This window comes from Gymnoscopelus braueri (assembly GCF_963280865.1).
Source record: "Gymnoscopelus braueri genome assembly, chromosome: 10".
NCBI lineage: Eukaryota > Metazoa > Chordata > Actinopteri > Myctophiformes > Myctophidae > Gymnoscopelus > Gymnoscopelus braueri.
In genome coordinates, this window is record NC_137611.1 from 56,415,607 (window position 1) to 56,438,290 (window position 22,684).

The 22,684-nt window shown below is 44.1% G+C and overlaps 1 protein-coding gene across 3 annotated transcripts in view; it reads right to left on the reverse strand.

Moving 5' to 3' along the window:
* Positions 1-787: 787 nt before the first annotated feature.
* Positions 788-22,684, reverse strand: part of hecw1b (HECT, C2 and WW domain containing E3 ubiquitin protein ligase 1b) — a 135,905-nt gene continuing 114,008 nt past the window's right edge. For all 3 annotated transcript variants that reach the window (XM_080440629.1, XM_080440630.1, XM_080440628.1), the window contains exons 29-36: positions 19,256-19,369; positions 9,577-9,729; positions 8,202-8,300; positions 7,309-7,438; positions 5,693-5,839; positions 5,147-5,261; positions 3,488-3,686; positions 788-1,569 (exon numbers count right to left, since the gene is read on the reverse strand). In XM_080440629.1, coding sequence (XP_080296755.1) covers positions 1,458-1,569; positions 3,488-3,686; positions 5,147-5,261; positions 5,693-5,839; positions 7,309-7,438; positions 8,202-8,300; positions 9,577-9,729; positions 19,256-19,369 — 1,069 coding nt within the window. In that variant the 3' untranslated portion in view covers positions 788-1,457. The remainder of the gene's footprint in view (positions 1,570-3,487; positions 3,687-5,146; positions 5,262-5,692; positions 5,840-7,308; positions 7,439-8,201; positions 8,301-9,576; positions 9,730-19,255; positions 19,370-22,684) is intronic.

The following is a 22,684-nucleotide window of genomic DNA, read 5'->3' on the forward strand; positions in this document are numbered from 1 at the left end:
TTTTGGTGTAACAGTCACAGCTTTTAGAGTTGCATGCTAAAATAAACATCAATCCTTGTATTTGTTTATAGGTTTTACATCACACAACTGCTCAACTGAATGTTGGGGCCAGGTCAGCTTTAGCTGTTCAAACACCCTTTTTTCCCCCAACATTTATACATTATTATGTCTTGTTTATGAGAATGCCAAATTATAACAACATTTTACATATTATTTGCATATCCAGAATTTTAAATGATCTGTTGCCCTGCCTTTAACCTCTTAAACCCCAACATCCGTTTTGTGGGGGAAGCTTTCGCAGAAAATATAAAAATAGCAGATCGACAAGCTCACAAGCTTGTCGGTCTGCTATTTCCAGCAAAAGCTTTCCCCACAATAACAGAAAACATAAAATACACTAGTATGGATCAATGAGGGACTCCAGTCAACCATATAGGGTTTAAGTGGTTCATCTCTGAATTGTGAAACTGCTCTCAGGTTTCACTCACACTTAGTAGCAATCACTCACACTTAGTAATAGCTGCAACACCCCAGCAATCACACACTCCCTGCAACAACCCAGCAATCACACACACTCCCTGCAACACCCCAGCAATCACACACGCCTTGCAACCCCCCAGCAATCACTCACACTCCCTGCAACACCCCAGCAATCACTCACACACTCCCTGCAACACCCAATCAAGCACGCCCTGCAACACCCCAGCAATCACTCTTACACCCGGCAACACCCCAGCAATCACTCACACAATCCCTGCAACACCCCAGCAATCACACACACTCCCTGGGTTGGTAAGTCGCTCAGCATCACAGACAAATAAGACTTTCTCAAGGTTGGTGTTTAATATATTGAGTCTCGACTTCATGCTAAATTAAGGTCTCAATCTGGAGAAGTCTGGGTTTACAGGTTTGTCATGTCTTTTGTGAAGAAAGGACATCAACATTCTGAATGTACAATTGTCTTGAGGTGCGATGCAAACAAATGCAATAAGAAAAATCTTCAGTCAAGCTGACTACTAGCTACTTCCAACAAGTGACAGTAAGAGTGCACTAGCATTGACCCTGTGTGGTTTGGTAGTGCAGCCATGATCACAATGACGATTCACATGGAGAATGTGGTGTGACTCTGCATGCCACCCTGGGGACACAGGTGCTGTGACTCTGGCTTAAGGGACACAAACATGGTGGCTTGGCTCACATCAGTCCAGCACAATTTGATTTATTTCAGGACAATTCACTGATACAATTTCGCGTGACAGTGTGTGTGTGTGTGTGTGTGTGTGTGTGTGTGTTTGTGCGTGTGTGTGTCTGCGCGTGTGTGTGTCTGCATGTGTGTGTGTGTGTGTCTGTCGGTCTGTGTGTGTGTGTGTGTGTGCGTATGTGTGCAAACTCCAGGTCCAAAACTTGTTGCCGCGTGCGTGTGTGTGCGTGTGTGCGTGCGTGTGTGTGTGGAGATGCTACTCCAGTCCAAAGGTACTGGTCTCTTCCACGGCGGTGAGTAGTTTGTCATACAGCATGGTGTAGGACGGATAGGGAGGCAGGTCCAGACGATTAAAACACGTGTGAGCCCTAAAAACACACACACACACACACACACACACACACACACACACACACACACACACACACACACACACACACACACACACACACACACACACACACACACACACACACACACACACACACACACACACACACACACAGGACATGAGTTCTTATTCATTGTACATTCTCATAAACAACACACAGGACCAGGGCAGGAATTTCAGGGAGGCCATGAATGAAGGCAATGGTGGCCGCTGTTGCCCCCTCTGTTTGGCCTTTCTGTCCCCTCAAAACAATTATAATCTCTGAGGCCTCTGTGACCTTGATACTCCGCCCAAATTGGCCGAGCTGATTTCACTGTTTTCTCCTTTCCTGTCAATATGTTTTTTAGTCACTTAAACCCCAGAATCCATGTATGAACTTTTAACTGAGTAGTTTCTACAGATATTGGTAATTGGCCAATACCAATAAATAATTTCATGAAACAGCTTATTTATTTACTTATTTCGTTACACTAATTATAGAAAAATATATATTGTCCTACTGTTTCCTACCACATAAAAATTGGTGTATTGCATTGGAGCAGTGTATTGGTGTTTTTTTCTCTCCGGCCAAACAGTATTTTGACGTCACTGCACGCATATTATAGACATGATGCAAATTCAACCGATTTTTTTTTCTTTTCAGTTGACGCATTTAGAGCCACATTATTAGATCCCTATGCGTGTTTGCCGTGTGGCCACAGTTTTGCCTATTGGGCTTTCATCATGCACGTCAGATTGTACTTATACAGACTAATCCACAGACGCACTGCCTGTAGGCAATCATAACTGCGGTGTCGCCGCTCCGCACCGCGACACTGCGACACCGCAGTTATGATTGCCTACAGGCAGTGCGTCTGTGGATTTGTCTATTCACACCCCTTTAGTCACTTTATTTACGACCAGCTTAGTGAATGAGGCCCATTGTCCTATTGTTCCCCATTGTTCCTACCACTTCAACACATTGTCCCATTGCTTCTACCACATCAAAACATTGTCCCACTTCGTTACTGTCCACACTGGTAATCGCCCCCTTTTGAAGGACAAGTCCGGACTAAAATAACATAGGCTTTTTTTCCTACTTATATTGATCCCAAATGAATGGCCATTGGGTCTATTTGCAGAATTGCCCCTGTCGTCCAGTTTCCCCAGCAGCCCCCATAGCATAGAGTGGAGCCCATAAGCATATCTCTACTTAAGCTAGTCACAAGTGTTTATTTTGTTCATGAATCTGTTATTAGTTATTACGCGCATCCATGCCTTGGTTGTCCTGTCCCACACGAGCCGCTTTAGGCTGCTAAACAGACCAACAGCTGTTATGTGTTTCGCCAAGTCCCGGAAAAGACACACTGGGATTGGCCAGTACAGTCACTTTGATTGGCAGTTGTGCCGAACGCTCACCCCAAAACATGTACTGCTCCATTCACTTCCTGTTTAGTGTCTCTGGGAAAACAGCTGTAACTTGAGTTGCTTTGTTTCCCTTGCATTTTTCGTGAGACATGCTATTTTGAGTGGCCCATAGCAAGTGAAGGAGGGGTCGCGGTGCAGTTATTTTTTTTCACGTTGGCACAGTGAAAGCCTCCGTGTTTTGCAACCATCAGGGGATTGATCATACTGGAGATAAATATTTTGTGACCACTTGAAAAGGTAAGAAATAAGAAAAATCGAGGCAGTGGATGAGTGGATTATGATTTATTTATTTATTCTGGGAGTGAAAGTTAATGACAAAAAAATGCTTATGGGCTTCACTCTATGCTGGGGGCTGCTGGAGAAACTGGACGACAGGGGAATTTCTACAAATAGTCCCCATGGTCAGTCATTTAGGATCGATATAAGTAGGAAAAAAAGCCTATATTTTATTTTAGTCCGGACTTGTCCTTAAACCTCGATCCTCTGACCTGGGTAGTGCGGTGGTCTTGCCCCACTTCTCTATGCAGAAGCGCCGCAGTCCATTGGACCCTCGCAGAGCGCTGAAGCCCTCGTAAGGGACGCTGGACGTCCCCGTCACAAACTGGAGGAGCCTCAGCCGCTGCTCGTTGTTGAAGCGCTCCACCGCCCCCCAGAACCACCGGATCACTATGTGACCATCATGATAACCTGTAGAAAAGGGATCATTACATATATTTTTTTGCCATAGACATACACATGATATTACCAGAAACACATAAAGAGCTATAGCCTTAAAGGTTTCATGACATTCACATATGTTGTTGTCACATTAAAAGTCTTTATCATAGTCCTTCAAACGTGTATTAAAATGTTTTAACAGGAAAAAACCCACTCCAGTGATCCATGGCAGATGACCGTAAAGTGACAACTAAAAGAAATTTAAGTGAAAAGAAAAGAAATTAAATGAAAAAAGATCATTACTGCATCAAAAGTAATCAACAAACTATAGTATACTATAAAAACGTGTCAAACATTGGCCAAATTGTCAAAAAATATCAGTAGGATACAACTGCAGTGACAACACAGAAATGTGTGTGGGGAGGACCACTGCCCGACCACTTTGGTCTGATGCCTCGGGGCAACTGGTTGCCTCATCGCTCTGTGGTCCTTCTGGCTGATCTACACGGTCACAGCTTTTTTTTTCTGGCCCCACAGTGGTGGAATGAACTCCCCACTGATGTTAGAACAGCAGAGTCACTGCCCATCCGCAGGCTGAAAACCCACCTCTTCAGGAAACACTACCCTTCCTCTTCGCCTTGCCTACTTGTAGTTAACTAGTTGTACAAGCTCTTGTTTATTGTTTTATTGGATATTGTTTATTCAATACACTTATTTGTTTTAGCTCTTGCTCATTTGATTTTCCTATTTGTCTCATCTGTTTAAGAAAGTAGGTAGCTGATATATTGCACTTTTACCTCAGCGCTAGGTATACTCTTAGTTGCTTGTTTTAGAAGAGAATGCACTTAAGACTTCTGGTGTTTAGTAGTTTGTTCCCTACCTATGTTGAATGAACTTATTGTAAGTCGCTTTGGATAAAAGCGTCTGCTAAATGACTGTAATGTAATGTAATGAGGAATTATTTGGCATAACGACTAAATTGGGGAGAAAAAAGGGGTAAAAAGTAATTGGCCACTCTAAAATATTTCTAAAAAGGGCTTCTACTGGTTCTACCGAGTGAAGACCCGCCCTCGCTGCGAATGCAGCCAATAGCAGTCGTTTCCCATTTCATTTCGGGACCGGAAGTTCAAAGATGAACGGGTTTCAATTGGCCGAAAAAGTGGCTTCAAAACGGTCTGTAGAAACCAATTGCTCCCTTTGTCTATATATTTTACAGCCTATGAGACAGACAGACAGACAGACAGACAGGCAGGCAGGCAGGCAGGCAGGCAGGCAGGCAGGCAGACAGACAGACAGACAGACAGACAGACAGACAGGCAGGCAGGCAGGCAGGCAGACAGACAGGCAGACAGACAGACAGACAGACAGACAGGCAGGCAGGCAGGCAGGCAGGCAGGCAGGCAGGCAGGCAGGCAGGCAGGCAGGCAGACAGACAGACAGACAGACAGACAGACAGACAGACAGACAGACAGACAGACAGACAGGTATACCTCCTCTATACTCTGTGTTGTTCCTCCAGTCGGTCAAGTCGATCTCGGCGGTGCCGGCGATGACCAGCTCCAACTCCCTGGCGTCGAACACTGACACCATCCTGCTGTCAATTACCTGGACAACACACACATGAACACACACAAAGACGTTTTTTTTTCTTTCTTTAAACAGACATAACTCCAGTTCCCAGCATGCTAAACTTCCCAAACTTAGTAGGTGATCTTAGGCGGCAAATGGGGACAGGAAGGAATTGCTTAAGCCCCACCCCCTCTGTGTTCTTATTGGATGGGCTTTAAACAGCCATAACTCCAGTTCCCAGCATGCTAAACATCCCAAACTTGCTCGCACGCATGCAAAAGAAAGAAATGCTTGAAAGGATGTACACATGGTCACATGCATGCACAAACATATGCACGCACGAATGCACTCTCACACACACACACACGCACGCACGCACGCACGCACGCACGCACGCACGCACGCACGCACGCACGCACGCACGCACGCACGCACACACACACACACATGCATACGCACGCACGTACCTCATAGAAGCCCCTGACCAGTGCCTCTGTCTGCTGGACCACACCCCTCTCCACTCGCCATTTGACCATCCGGTCAATGTACTCCTTCTTGTTCTTCTCTGTTACGTTGATGTTGGCCCCGCCCCCCTTCAGCTCTCTCTCTGTCACCTGGAAGACAAAACATCTGTGACCTGGATGACAAAACATCTGTCACCTGGAAGACAAAACATCTGTCACCTACGAGACAAAACATCTGTCACCTACAAATCAAAACATCTGTCACCTACGAGACAAAACATCTGTCACCTACGAGACAAAACATCTGTCACCTACAAGACAAAACATATGTCACCTACAAGACAAAACATATGTCACCTACAGGACAAAAAATCTGTCACCTACGAGACAAAACATCTGTCACCTACGAGACAAAACATCTGTCACCTTCGAGACAAAACATCTGTCACCTACGAGACAAAACATATGTTGCCTACGAGACCTACAGGACAAAACATATGTCACCTACGAGACAAAACGTCTGTCACCTACAAGTCAAAACATCTGTCACCTACAAAACAAACATCTGTCACCTACGAGACAAAACATCTGTCACCTATGAGACAAAACATCTGTCACCTACGAGACAAAACACCGTCACCTACGAGACAAAACATGTCACCTACAAGACAAAACATCTGTCACCTACAGGACAAAATATCTGTCACCTACACCTACAGGACAAAACATCTGTCACCTTCAAGACAAAACATCTGTCACCTACAAGACAAAACATCTGTCACCTACGAGACAAAACATCTGTCACCTACGAGACAAAACATCTGTTACCTACAAGACAAACATCTGTCACTTACGAGACAAAACATCTGTCACCTAGAAGACAACACATCTGTCACCTACAAGACAAAACATCTGTCACCTACGAGACAAAATGTCTGTCACCTACGAGACAAAACATCTGTCACCTACGAGACAAAACATCTGTCACCTACAAGACAAACATCTATCAAGTTTGAGAATCCCTGTTTTAGACAAGAAGGGAGATACTCCCCACGGTCCCATCGCAAACAAGCGACGGGACATATCATTTTTACCAACGCTGACCAGCGCGACCAAAGTGAAGCGATTGAAGCCACTAGAAAAAAAGATATATCTTCAGGTTTGAATGCAGAGTTCAGAGTTACAGACCCAGTAAGGGTCCATTTGGTTCCATGTGTACACTCTCAGAGTTACAGACCCAGTAAGGGTCCATTTGATTCCATTTGTACACTCTCAAAGTTACAGACCTGTAAGGGTCCATTTGGCTCCATTTGAACACTCTCAGAGTTACAGATCGCGTAAGGGTCCATTTGGCTCCCTTTGTACACTCTCAGAGTTACAGATCCCATAATGGTCCATTTGTACACTCTCAGAGTTACAGACCCCATAAGGGTCCATTTGGCTCCATTTGTACACTCTCAGAGTTACATACCTGTAAGGGTCCATTTGGCTCCATTTCTACACTCTCAGAGTTACAGACCAATAAGGGTCCATTTGGCTCCATGTGTACACTCTCAGAGTTACAGACCCCGTAAGGGTCCATTTGGTGTTGTACCTGATTGAGACCCCAGTGCACTGACCTGTCCAAACACCTCTTCGTTGACGGTGAAGGTCAGCTCAAGGACGTCTGTGATGTCGTTGTCCTTCATCCACTGCAGTGACTGATGGAACTCCTCATCCAGGTACTCCAGGTCACTGAGGTCTGTTGCTCTGCACACATGCACATGATTGATTGATTGATTGGGGGGAGGACACAACTACCAAGGTGTTCCAAGGTGTTCTACTCAGTGGTGGAAAAAGTACTCACATTTGTTACTTAAGTAACAGTATCAATACTGCAATGTAGAAAAAAAGGTCCGGAATTCAAAATGTACTTGAATAAAAGTACAAAAGTATTGGCTTCAAAATGTACTTAAAAGTACCAAAAGTAGAATGTACTCATAATGCAGAATGTCCCATTTCACAAGTTTTCAAATGTATAAAAGGTAGACTAATCTTTTGAAAATAGCAGATGCGACGCATTGTGAGCTTGTAAATTGGCTATTTTCAAATATATAGGGCTGAAGTGGTTAATGTATGTTTTGTAATAATACTCAAAATCTACAAAGTAACTAGTAACTAAAGTTTTAAAATAATTGTAAAAGTACAATATATTATTTTTATTTTATTTTTTATAATATTTGCCTCTGAGATGTAGTGGAGCAGAAGTAAAAGTACTGAAAATTGGAAATACTCCAGTAAAGTAGAAAATACCTCAGAATTGTACTTAACCCTTGCATTGCGTTAGACACCTGCTGACACTTTTGGTGTTAACGGGTCAAATTTGACCCGTGATTTAACCCGTGATTAAAATACTCAACAAATATTAGCTGACTTGTTATGCATTCATATCCATGTAAAAACTTTTTAAAATATTATTTTGGGTTAGGGTTTCATCTTTCAATATATCTCGCGCACGCGTGTGTGTACTTACAGTCTGAGCAATGCCTTATAGAAAGGCCTGGTGAAGAATGCATCCAGCAGGTACTGATGGATCAACGCCAATCCCAGAATACGACCACTGAAACGAAACCTAAAGCAAGCACGCACACATACACACACACACACGCGCGCACACGCACGCGCACACGCACACACACATACACACACACATACACACACATACACACACAGTACAAAACTTCAGTTGTAATTTATTGAATACTTAACCCATTAAGACCGGGAACGCATCTGTATACTTTTTAGATTGCTTTGGCTATTCAAAAATAGCAGATCTATTTTATAGATCTGCTATTTTTGAAAAATCGTGAACATAATGGATATACATATATCGTTTTTTATTTCTTTTTTGTGAACATTTTTAACTCAAATATTTGCTTCTGGGGATTCTACAAATGTCTTCTAAATCCTAACAGTTTTTTTTAAACGTATGTTGCTGATGTTATATATCAATGGTTCTCAAACTTTTTCATGTCAAGGACCCGCACAATTATATGTATTTGGCCGCGGACCCCCATCTGAAAATATTTTGTTCCAGGGACCCCCAGAAGCAAAGATTTAAGTTAAAAATGTATATATTCAATGATTTGCACACATTTTCACGACTCAAAAATAGCAGATCTACAATCGGCTATTTTTGAATAGCCCAAAGAAATCTTAAAATGTCACACAGATGCGTTCCCGGTAGTGATGAGCGGGCCGACCCGTAACCCGCGGGTCCCGCGGGTCAACCTGCGGCGTGGGTGGTCTAGTCAGGATTTCAAAAATGCTGAAAAAAATTATAATAATAATACAAAAAAAAAAGAGAATCAATTCTGAATCGTCCAACATGAGAATCGAGATTCGTATTCGAAACGATTTCTTCCCACACCCCTATCTAGTACTGTACTTAAGTACAATTTTGAGGTACTTTTACTTTACTGGAGTATTTCCAATTGTCTATACTTTTACTTCTACTCCACTACATCTCAGAGGCAAATATTGCACTTTTACTCCACTACAATTATTTGAAAAAATTAGTTACTAGTTACTTTGCTGTAAATTATTACATTATGAAACATAAATTAACCACGTTAGCCGTATTTTATACCTAGGCTATTTGAAAATAGCCGATCCACAAGCTCACAACCAAACATTTTAATACTTTTACTTTTGGTACTTTAAGTACATTTGGATACCAATACTTTTATACTTTTACTTAATTCAATTTTGAATTCCGGACTTTTACTTGAGAGTTCGGAGCTGAGCGCCTTACAAAGTACTTCTACATTGCAGAATTGATTACTTTTACTTAAGTAAAACATTTGAGCACTTTTTCCACCACTGGTATATTGTAGCTCTAATCTCACCATTCCAGGTGGTTTTCCACAAAGGCAGACATGGGGCTGATCTGGACCGTGTAAGTGTCGTTGGCCGAGTATTCAAACAGGCCGTAGTACGGATTGAACAACTCCTGAGACAACAGGAAGAAGAACTCTCGGGATGGACCGCTGTAGTCCAGCCTGCAGAGAGAGACACGCATGCACGTGCGCACAAACACACGCACGCACGCACGCACGCACGCACGCACACACACAAAAGCACGCACGCACACACACAAAAGCACGCACACACACACACACACACACACACACACACACACACACACACACACACACATACACACGCACACACACACTTTTTCATATCAAGGACCCCCAAAATGATTATGTATTTGGCCGCGGACGCCCATCTCAAAACGTTTTGTTCCAGGGACCCCCCAGAAGCAAAGATTTGAGTTACAAATGTAACCCTGTTATTATTTTGGGTTAAATAAAAGAGTCATTAGTTGAAAAGGTTTGTTACACTTACATATACTGTGAAAGAGTTATTGTTTCATGTGATTTTGCTATATTGTGACCTTAAGGTTTATTGTTAAAAGAAAGTGTTATATTTACCTATAGTATTGTGTTTAGCTGTAGGTTTATTTTATACTTTTATTTTGATACGCAACTGTGATGTTTTTGGTACTCGACTGTTTCACTTGTCGTAGAAGAAGAAGCAGAGCCAATCAGGGAGTGAAGAAGTAGTCATGTGATGGGAAGTAGAGACAGGAAACAGTACGGAACGTAGAGATCAAAGAGACGAGATGCCGGTGATAAGAAGCGAGTGAATGAATGAAAACATATATAAAAAGAAACGTGACAAGCGGTTTTGTGTTGGACAGTCTTATAGTCACGAGTGTGATGACATATCACTAAGAAGACTAAGACTGAACTGTGGAGTGCCAGGATCATTCAGCAAGATTGTGACTGTCGTTCTCAGCGAGTGTTTGTTTAGCAGCTAGCTAGCTAAAGCTAGCTGCGTTCTAGATTGGCCCACAGTGTTAGCATAGCCGGCTAGTTAGCCACAGCTAGCCGGCCTGGTAGCGTTGCTAAACCAGCAAGCAGCTGTTTTCAGAGGAGAGAGCGAGGACCCTGTACATCCAAGAGAAGGATTATAAGGACTTATTCTATCCTACTAAAAGACTGTGGAGCTAAGTTTGGAAACTTTAGACTCGTCGTCGGAGCATCACGTCTGCCCTTGGAACTGTGTGTGGAACTGTTAGAAAAGAACGTCTTACTGTGAGTAATCATTCCTTGCGCGAGGACGCCATCTTCTGGACACGACGGTGAACAGGCCTGCAACGTGGGTTGGGTTTTGTTTGTTTTCATTTAGATGCCGGCTTAGGTTATTAAGTAACTACAGTGCACTGAGGTATTTTGTGAAACATTGATTGTGATTCTAAATAGTTATTTGAAGAGTAACTGAGTGTTGGCCTATTCTGTTTACACTAAATAGACTACTGTATTTTCTTTTTGCACTTTATTGCCTTTTTTGATGAAAGACCATTTGTTATTTTACTTTATCCATTCCCCTTTTCCCTAAAACTATATTTAATTACTAAAACCCTTTAAATTCATGTCCAGGTGTCTGTCTAAGTTACTTAAAAAGTTATTACTAAGGTTTTCACTTTAAGAGGTGTAATTAAGGTTTTCAGTTAAAGTGCTATTTGGGATTAATTACTTTAAAACTCAAACTAATAGAATTAAAAAGAACTTGGAACCCTTCTCTATATTTCATGGGGATCAGATGGGCTACATAAATGGAGGCACTACTGTGATCTATTATGTTTTGAGACAGAAGTCAATTTTAATTCCCAATAAATAGTTTAAAGAAGGAAAAAAGCAAAAGTAGTGTTAACCAGCAGTCAATTTAATTTAAACTAGCAGTCAAAACCAAACACAAGATGTTCGCTAACAAGTTAAAGAACTGGTGTCGGGGAGAGGGAGTAGATGAGGCCTATGCACTTCTGACTGTTGTCCCAGAGAAGACAGAAATAGCAGCCATAGAAGACGTCCTACAGACTATAAAGTGCCTTGGAGTTGTCCGTGTGAGGGGCAGGATGTTTAGTGATGCAGGAGATGAGCTCATGGTGCTCTGTGAGTGCAGAGAAAAGGTGAAAGAGGCACCTGTTCCCCCTGAAGTGGTTCCGGTGGAAGGAGCAAAAGCCTGGCCAATCTATACAGTGACAGAGAGCCCAGCAGCTGCTGGAGATGATTTTAACAGTAAATTGAGTGCTCTGCTTACAGCTGAAGGAAAGTCTATGGGAGACGTGCAGGCTTTGTGCCCAGGGCCAGAGCCAGTCCCCTCCTCTGTTGAGTCCATACTCCGTGCTGTTGGCGACCTGATAGATAAAACAGGAAAGCCACCTCCTGAGAGTGGAGGATACCGGCGCCTGCGTGTGTTCTCGGGTACTGTACCTACTCCAGCCGGGGAAGAGCAGTTCGACCATTGGATGGAGCAGGCCTACTTGATGGTGGAGGAGAGTGATTGTCCACCAAAAGAGAAACGCAGGAGGATAATGGAAAGCTTAAAGGGGCAGGCACTTGAAGTAGTGAAGGCTGTGCGATTACCTGACCCAGATATCACCCCAGACAAATGCTTGGAAGCACTAGAGAGTGCATTTGGACTGGCTGAATCAGGAGATGATTTATATTTCTCTTTCCGTCTGCAGCGCCAACAGCCGGGAGAGAAACTGTCAGAGTTCTTAAGGAGATTAGAGTGCTGTCTGTCCAAAGTCGTACAACGAGGTGGTCTTCCAGCCAGCGGTATGGATAGAGCCAGAGTTGAGCAACTACTTAAAGGGGCAGTAGATGCTGACTTGATGTTAATCCAGTTGCGACTGAGGGAAAAGAAGGACAACCCTCCAACATTCCTTCAACTGCTGCGGGACATCCGCACAGAAGAGGAGTATGAAGCTTCTAAAGCTAAGCTAAACCATTCAGTGCGCACAGTCTATGCCAAACCACAGGCTGAAAGCAAGTCAGAAATACAAACCCTAAGAGCTGAGATTAAAGAAATAAAGTCCATGTTTGCTACACTGGCGACACAAAACCACCCAGTCTCAGAAGAAAGGGTTGAGACACCCGATGTCCCAGTACAAGACACAGAGATTAGTCAAGACCCTGAAGTAATTGCCCTCAGGAAACAAGTGAGGCATTTAACACAGAAAATGAACTCCAAAACGTTCACTGCAGCTGCAGCCTCATCAACCGTGATGACCGTGGGCAGCACCAGTCCTGCACCCAGTAACCATCCTGTACCCAACACCCCAACCAGACGAGCAACTGACTCAGCTGACTACATCTGTTACCGGTGTGGGGAGAATGGACACATTGCCGGAAAGTGCAGGAATGCTGAGAATCCAAGCAAAGTGATCCAAAAGCTTGTTGGAGCTCTCAAAAAGGCTAAAGCTAATGACTCACAGTCCGCCAGTGCTGAGGCTGAACCTAATGTGGACTGCCTAGCCAGGAAGAGTGCATTGGATTTTCACAAGACAACAGACCTACCAGAAGGCTTAATAGGGCCCCCGTCATTGGAGCCACTAAAAGTCAATGGCCACCTGTGTGACGCACTGTTAGACAGTGGTTCACGTGTCAGCATCATCTTCGAGTCCTGGTATAAGCAGCACCTGTCCGATGTCCAGATCCACCCAGTGAGCAGACTGGATATTTGGGGCCTAAGTGACTCTAGCTACCCGTACCTTGGCTATGCAGTGGTCGATATAGAGTTTCCGAAGAAAGTGACAGGAGCTCCGACCACCATGTCAGTCCTGGCTTTGATTTGCCCTGACCCCGCAGGTCCCGACAAGACACCTGTGATCCTGGGGACCAATGCTAAAGCCAGTCTTCCCAAACGACTCGCACAGCTGTGTGAAGACATGTCGGGGACATATATGGCTCAAACAATGGCCGTCCAAAGCACCTGCACAGAGCCCTCAAAATTGCTCCCAGAAGAAAACAATGATGAAGTGGGATGTGTAAAGTGGCAGGGCCCTGGTCCTTTGAGAATACCTGCTGGACGCAGCTGTCAAGTCATTTGTATAGTTGAAACAAATGAGCCACTACCGGATGAAATCCTGATGGTCGAAGCCTTCTCCGCAAGCCCCCTTCCTGCAGGTGTGCTGTTGCAGCCCATAGTCATTCCAAGCCATGCAGTTGATGTTAACAAGTTCACTGTAATCCTCCAGAATGTATCCCTCAAAGACACAACCATACCCGTGGGGTCCATTGTCGGCTGCCTGTGTACCACTGATGTAGTCACAGCAATGTCAAAGCAACAGCCAGACTCTGAAGAGTTTGACATCAGTCTGCTCAACTTTGGGGACTCACCTGCTCCCGAAGAGTGGAAAGCAAGACTGAGACAGAAACTGTCTGAGAGAGCAGAAGTATTCTCCCTACATGAACTAGATGTGGGGCTAGCAAAAGATGTGGAGCACACTATTCGCCTGGCAGATGCGCGACCTTTCCGCGAGCGCTCCAGACGCCTTGCTCCTGCAGATATCGATGATGTGAGGAGTCATATACAGAAGCTATTGGCTGCAGGCATCATCAAGGAATCCAGAAGTCCATACGCTTCCCCGATAGTGGTGGTCAGGAAGAAAACTGGAGCAGTACGGATGTGCATAGACTACCGCACACTCAATAGCCGCACGATCCCTGATCAGTACACCACTCCCCGGATCGACGAGGCGCTGGACTGCCTAACCGGCAGCAAGTGGTTCTCTGTCTTAGACTTAAGGAGTGGCTACTACCAAATCGCCATGAAGGAGGAGGACCAAGAAAAAACGGCCTTCATATGTCCTCTGGGCTTTTATGAGTTCGAGAGAATGCCTCAAGGGATCACTGGAGCACCTGCGACTTTCCAAAGATTAATGGAAAAGGCAGTCGGAGATATGAACCTCCTCCAAGTGCTTGTTTATCTGGATGACCTGATTATCTTTGGAAAGACGTTGGAAGAACATGAGTCAAGGCTCATAAAAGTCCTGGACCGGCTCAGAGAGGTCGGGCTCAAGATTTCCCTTGACAAATGCATCTTCTGTCAGACCAGGGTCAAGTATGTGGGTCATATCGTGTCAGCTGATGGTGTCGCTACCGATCCCAGCAAGGTCGAGGCTGTTACCACCTGGCCCAGACCCATAAACCTAAAGACTCTAAGATCATATTTGGGTTTCTGTGGATATTATCGCAGATTTATTCACAACTACTCAGCCATTGTCCGTCCCCTAACTGAGCTAACCAAGGGATACGCTCCCACGCAGAAGGGAAGGAAGCCAAAGAAGGGGAAAAGTGAAGTCTACCTGGATGAGCGTGAACCATTCGGAGAGAGGTGGGATCAAGCGTGCACAGAAGCATTTGAAAAGATCAAAGACTGTCTCACCAATGCTCCAGTTCTGGCTTTCGCTGACCCCAGCAAGCCCTACGTGTTGCATGTGGATGCCAGTCTCGCAGGACTTGGTGCAGTTCTATATCAAGACTACCCAGAAGGTCTAAGGCCAGTGGCTTTCGCCAGCCGAAAACTGAGCCCTTCAGAAAGAAATTACCCCATACATCAGTTAGAGTTCTTGTCTCTCAAGTGGGCCATTGTGGAGAAGTTCCACGACTATCTATATGGAGCCCGTTTCACAGTACGCACTGACAACAATCCGCTGACCTACGTCCTTACCTCGGCCAAGCTCAATGCCCATGGACATCGTTGGCTGTCGGATTTGTCAGTCTACAGCTTTGACGTCATCTACCGACCTGGCAGAAACAACATTGATGCTGATCTGTTGTCAAGACTGGCGCCAAGAGAAGAAGATGCAGACTGGAAAAGTATATCCGAGTCCGGCGTCAAGTCCATATGCCAGCAGGTTGGTGTCCTTGGATCCCCTCAAGCCTCTCCCAGATATGTAGAACAACTTGGAGCATCCCCTGAGTGTGTGCCAGATGTGTATGCCTTCCCTATGCGGGTGCAGCTGAACACATTAGGCCAGTTGTCCAGACAGGAGTTGATCCTGGCTCAAAGCCAAGATCCAGTAATAGGACTGACCATCCATGCAGTGAAGCAAGGGAAGTGGACAGATGATGTAGAGTCTAATCCTGATGTCTCAGCCATGAAAAGACAAATGGGGAAGTTGGTCATGGAGGATGGATTACTGCACCGTTTGAGCCAAAGACAGTCTGGAGAACAGAGTCATCAGCTCGTGCTGCCAGCTGAGTTCAGATCAGTAGTGTTGAAGTCCCTTCATGATGACCTTGGTCACTTGGGAGCTGAAAGAACTACCGACATGATAAGAAGCCGGTTCTACTGGCCAAAGATGGCTGCCAGTGTCGAGCAGTATGTCAAAAACTGCGGAGAGTGCATTCTGAGGAAAGCCCCTGCACACAAAGCTGCTCCCCTACATCAAATAGTCAGTAATGGACCCATGCACCTCGTGTGTATCGACTTCCTTTCAATGGAGCCAGATTCAAAAGGAATCAGCAATGTGTTGGTCATAACTGACCATTTCACGAGGTACGCCCAAGCCTTCCCTACCAAGAACCAAAAGGCTCTCACAGTCGCCAAGATCCTTGTTGAAAAGTACTTCGTTCATTATGGGCTACCCACTAGAATCCATTCTGACCAAGGACGTGACTTTGAGTCCCGATTGATCAAAGAACTCCTGAAGATAATGGGCATAAGAAAGTCCCGAACGACCCCCTATCACCCCCAGGGTGATCCCCAGCCGGAACGGTTCAATCGGACCTTATTGTCCATGCTGGGCACATTGAACCAGGAAAAGAAAAGACAGTGGAGTCAACATGTTGTACATCTAGTGCATGCGTACAACAGCACCACAAATGATGCCACAGGATACTCCCCTTACTTCCTTATGTTCGGGAGAGAAGCCAGACTCCCCGTTGATGTGTGCTTCGGCACCCAGCCTGATGATAAAGGAGAACGTCAACACTCATCCTATGTCACCAAGCTAAAGCAAGATTTGCAGAAGGCTTATCAGTTGGCCGAAGAAGCCTCGAACAAGTCCCACCTCCGCAACAAAAAGGCATATGACAAGAGAGTGAGGTGTCAAAACCTAGAGCCTGGTGACCGGGTGTTGCTCAAGAACCTAGCCTTTACTGGAAAACACAAGCTCCAGAATCGCTGGTGTGAAATTCCCTATGTGGTCACAGAGAAAATGCCAAACCTACCTGTCTACAAGTTGAAACCTGAGAACGGGAAGGGCAAGTTGAAAACCCTGCACCGAGATCATCTCTTGCCCGTAGGAGAGCTGGTGCGGATGCCAGTGTTGGACAAAGATGAAGATTTGCCCTCCAGACCTAGAACTCGAGCTCAAGTTCGGAGTAAGAGCAAAGCCTCTGATCACATAGTGCAACAAGAATGTGAATCAACCTCAGAGTCGGAGTCTGATCTGGAGTATCCTCTGCGGAGGCCCTACCGTACTTACCTGGAAGAGATCTGGCCCCGACAGGAAAAAACTGATTCTACATGTCGCAGCCAGAGTGAAGTCCAGATGGAAGCAAGTGAAGTCCAGATGGAAGCAAGTGACAGTCCTTCAGAGTCAGCAAGTGACAGTTCTTCAGAGCCAGAGCCCCCTACAATGAGGGACAATACCCCTCATACTATCTCAGACACCGAATCAGAGCCAGAGTCCCCTACAATGAGAGACAATACCCCTCATAATATCCCAGACACCGAATCAGAGCCTGAACCAGTTTCAAGTGATCAGGATGATAGAAGGCAGTCTAGTAGCACTAAAATAGGAGTCCCTCCTAAACGAACTAGGCCCAAAAGATCACTTAAACCAGTTATGAGATTAACCTATGACAAGCCTGGTAGGGCCAGTGAAGAACCCCTTACCATTGTTCATGGGGGGGTTGTGATTAAGATTGGGAAGAGTTAAAGTAAGCTTGCTTACATGCCAACCTTTCAGTTATGCCCAATTGATTGAGTCTGATGAGGACATCAGACATTTAAAAGGGGGAGGATGTAACCCTGTTATTATTTTGGGTTAAATAAAAGAGTCATTAGTTGAAAAGGTTTGTTACACTTACATATACTGTGAAAGAGTTATTGTTTCATGTGATTTTGCTATATTGTGACCTTAAGGTTTATTGTTAAAAGAAAGTGTTATATTTACCTATAGTATTGTGTTTAGCTGTAGGTTTATTTTATACTTTTATTTTGATACGCAACTGTGATGTTTTTGGTACTCGACTGTTTCACTTGTCGTAGAAGAAGAAGCAGAGCCAATCAGGGAGTGAAGAAGTAGTCATGTGATGGGAAGTAGAGACAGGAAACAGTACGGAACGTAGAGATCAAAGAGACGAGATGCCGGTGATAAGAAGCGAGTGAATGAATGAAAACATATATAAAAAGAAACGTGACAAGCGGTTTTGTGTTGGACAGTCTTATAGTCACGAGTGTGATGACATATCACTAAGAAGACTAAGACTGAACTGTGGAGTGCCAGGATCATTCAGCAAGATTGTGACTGTCGTTCTCAGCGAGTGTTTGTTTAGCAGCTAGCTAGCTAAAGCTAGCTGCGTTCTAGATTGGCCCACAGTGTTAGCATAGCCGGCTAGTTAGCCACAGCTAGCCGGCCTGGTAGCGTTGCTAAACCAGCAAGCAGCTGTTTTCAGAGGAGAGAGCGAGGACCCTGTACATCCAAGAGAAGGATTATAAGGACTTATTCTATCCTACTAAAAGACTGTGGAGCTAAGTTTGGAAACTTTAGACTCGTCGTCGGAGCATCACGTCTGCCCTTGGAACTGTGTGTGGAACTGTTAGAAAAGAACGTCTTACTGTGAGTAATCATTCCTTGCGCGAGGACGCCATCTTCTGGACACGACGGTGAACAGGCCTGCAACGTGGGTTGGGTTTTGTTTGTTTTCATTTAGATGCCGGCTTAGGTTATTAAGTAACTACAGTGCACTGAGGTATTTTGTGAAACATTGATTGTGATTCTAAATAGTTATTTGAAGAGTAACTGAGTGTTGGCCTATTCTGTTTACACTAAATAGACTACTGTATTTTCTTTTTGCACTTTATTGCCTTTTTTGATGAAAGACCATTTGTTATTTTACTTTATCCATTCCCCTTTTCCCTAAAACTATATTTAATTACTAAAACCCTTTAAATTCATGTCCAGGTGTCTGTCTAAGTTACTTAAAAAGTTATTACTAAGGTTTTCACTTTAAGAGGTGTAATTAAGGTTTTCAGTTAAAGTGCTATTTGGGATTAATTACTTTAAAACTCAAACTAATAGAATTAAAAAGAACTTGGAACCCTTCTCTATATTTCATGGGGATCAGATGGGCTACACAAATGTTCGCTTTAAAATCATATATATATTCAAATATTTGCAAAAATGTTCACGATAAAAAACAAATAGCAGATCTACAAGCTCATAGTGCGGCACTCGCTGCCGCACTATGAGCTTGTAGATATGCTATTTTTGAATAGCCTAAGTATAAAAGGTTAAAATGATTGTGATGCTATATTAACACATTTTGCTGGGGACCCCCTGGTACCCCAGCCCCCCCCCCCCCAGGACCCCACTTTGAGAACCAATGCTCTATATATAGATGAATTGAAACAATTCTGAGGATTAAGCAAAAACGAAATAATAGTGATCATCTCAAATCGCTGCAATCGGGTGATTAATTGTGACAGCATGTTATTTACCCCTCCTCTCCCATGAAGGTGATGTAGAGCTTGTTCCTCTGCAGTTCTTTACGCGAGTAGGCAATCACCTGGTTGAACGTCCCCTCTAGAAGATTGTCCCTGCGCACCACCAACCTGTACGCACACACATAATACCGATTGGCGACTACAATACGGATGTACTCCGGAAAGACGCCGCCATATTTAAATCTTTCAATAAATTCTGTGACATGCATAGCCTCACCCAAATGATAAAAAATATCACGAGGGTAGGCCCCACTTCTCAGACCATCATTGACCTCATTTTGACATCAGACCAGTCGAGGATTCCTTTAAGTGGAGTCATTGAGTGCAGTCTAAGCGACCATAACATCATTTTCTGCACGCGTAAGCTTCACAGATCTGTAGTTGATTGTCATAGCACGGTCAGCTGCAGAGCTATCTCATCAGAAGCTCTCACAACAGCTCTTGAGAAAGTGGATTGGTCAAATGTACTCCTTGGCTGAGGAGTCTTGGACTGGTTTCAAAACTGCTTTTGTGTCTGTTATTGATAGCCTAGCGCCCAAGAAGGTGGTGAGAGTCAGAGCCCGTACACAACCCTGGATGAATGGAGACATCCTAAATGCCATCAAACTCAGAAACAAAATGTACTGAGTTCAGGAAATGCAAAGATGTGCAACTACTTGAAAGATGCAGAAATCAACGAAATGTAGTAAACAAATTGGTCAAAACTGCCAAAAAGAATTTATTAAATGAAAGCATTGAGGCAAACAAAAGCCACCCACAAAAGCTGTGGGAAGCACTACAGAAATTGGGCTGCAACAACTAAATTCAAACCAAAGCTACAAACATCGGCATTATTTCAAGTGGCGTGCTCATTACCGACAAGCAAGCGGTAGCGAACTGTTTTAACAGCTTTTTTACCACCATTGCAACCCAGTTGGTAAGCAAACTTCCTCAGCATTCAGGTTTGTACGGCTCTGACCACATCCATGCTCACTATGTTAAACTAGGGGCTAAAAAAGACTCATTTTCATTCAAACCAGTAAATGCTGATGATGTGCAGAAAAAACTACTCGCCCTCCAGCCAAACAAGGCCACCGGCCTTGACAATATCCCCACCAGATTCCTCAGAGACGCAGCTACTGCTATTGCCCCCATAGTAGCCCAAATCACAAACCTATCCATCAGCCAGTGTCACGTCCCACAGGATTTCAAGTTGGCAAGAGTAATCCCTCTGCATAAAAAAGTAAGCAAATTAGAACCTGGCAACTATAGGCCTGTTTCCATCCTTTGTTCCATCTCAAAGGTTGTAGAGCGATTAATTCAAGAACAAATCAACAGCTACCTCAGCGAGCATAAACTGTTGTTTGAATTCCAATCGGGCTTCAGAACCTCCCATTCCACTGACACATGCCTACTGTATCTGACCGACTACATCAAACGTGAGGTAGACGCGGGCAAATACTGCGGCATGGTCATGTTGGACCTCCAAAAAGCGTTCGACACTGTAAACCACTCAATTTTACTTGATAAGCTGAGGGCGATTGGTTTTGACTGCACATCACTAAACTGGATGAGATCTTACCTGGAGGGAAGAGAACAAGTGGTTGACATCAACGGAACCATGTCCTCATCCCTCCCGGTGAGCTGTGGGGTTCCTCAGGGCAGCATTCTAGGGCCGTTACTGTTTCTTCTATACATTAACGACATGAGTGCTGCCTGTAACTGCAAATTGTTCCTGTTCGCTGATGACTCGGCACTCCTGATCTCGGGAGAGGACAAGTTGCAAGTTGAGGAGGCGCTCAGCTCCGAACTCTCAAAAATCCGTACGTGGCTTACCGATAACAAACTGTCACTACACCTTGGGAAAACTGAATCCATTCTCTTTGGGACCAAACATTCCCTCAGACAGACGGATGTAAATGATTTCAAGGTCAAAGTCGATGACACAATTATCTCTAGCAAAGAAGAGATTACCTATTTGGGTTGTGTTCTTGACAAATACCTGACAGGTGAAAGCATGGCTACAAAGGTGGTCAAAAGAGTAAACCAGAGAACCAAATTTATGGGCAGAGTTTCCTCTTTTGTCAACCCTCAGGCCCTCAGGACCCTCTCTGGGGCCCTGATTCAACCACTTTTTGACTATGCTTGCACCTCCTGGTACTCCAACACCTCAGTGTCACTGAAGACTAAGCTTCAAACCTCCCAAAACAAACTGATTCGGCTACTGCTCGGATTGGGGCCCATGACCCACCTTTCTCCCACCCATTTTGCCAGCCTAGGCTGGCTCAGGGTGGAAGACAGGGTTAAACAACTAAAAATGGGACTGGCCTTCAAAATTGTAAATGCAAATTTGCCCGATATGCCCCCTATTCCCGCATATCTGAGTAAATACCTCCAAAAGGTTAGCGACACCCACAGTCACAATACCAGAGGGAGCGTTAACAACAATTTGGTACCACCCACCCATAAATCAAACATGGGCAAATTCTCCTTCTACAGCACTGCCACCCAGGATTGGAATAGTCTAACTCCATCCCTCAAAAAATGCAGTTCGCTGGGCTCATTTAAAAGAGCCTTAAAAAAGCCTTTCAGGAGGCCAAAGGAGGAGGTAGTACCAGTTTCCCGTTAGACAGCAGACCCTCCCCCCCCCTGTTCTTGTACATATTTTTTCCCCCCTCTTTTTTATTTTTTTGTTGTACATAGTGTTATATATTTATTTTTTTCTGTTTATTTTGTAATGATATTTGAACTGTGGTGCCACTATATATGCCTATGAATTGAATACCAAGGCCCTCATTGGAAACAAGTCCGCAAGGACTTTTATGAACGGACCTGTTAGACAAAGTATTTTAAATGTAACTGTGCTGTTTTAAATTTTTTGCCTAATAAAATATTCAATCAATCAATCAATCAAACCAGTGGTGTAAAGTAACTAAGTACATTTACTCAAGTACTGTACTTAAGTACAATTTTGAGGCATCTCAGAGGCAAATATTGTACATTTTACTCCACTACAATCAAAGTAAGCTACACTGACCACTTCAGCCCTATATACATTTCGGCCATTTGAAAAAGATGTCAAAAGATGTTTATACATTTTATACACAACCCATTGTGAGCTTGTAGATCTGCTTGTTTTTTAAAGATTTTTTATACATTTCATAAATTTGAAAACTTTTAAACTGGGGACATTCTGCATAATGAGTACTTTCTACTTTTGGTACTTTAACTCTTGGACTGCCAATGACAAGATTTCTCGTCATAGTTTGCTAAGGTGCAGTCCGCCAATGACGAGAATGGCGAGATTTTTGTGTTTTCAGTGGTTTTCCACTAGATGGCGCTGTTCGCTCTCCTATGGGTCACCGTTTGGCTTGGAGCAGCGGGTCAAAAAACAGACAGTTCATTTCCTTGTTATTCTATTTGGGAGAATGGCCTTTTCTCTGT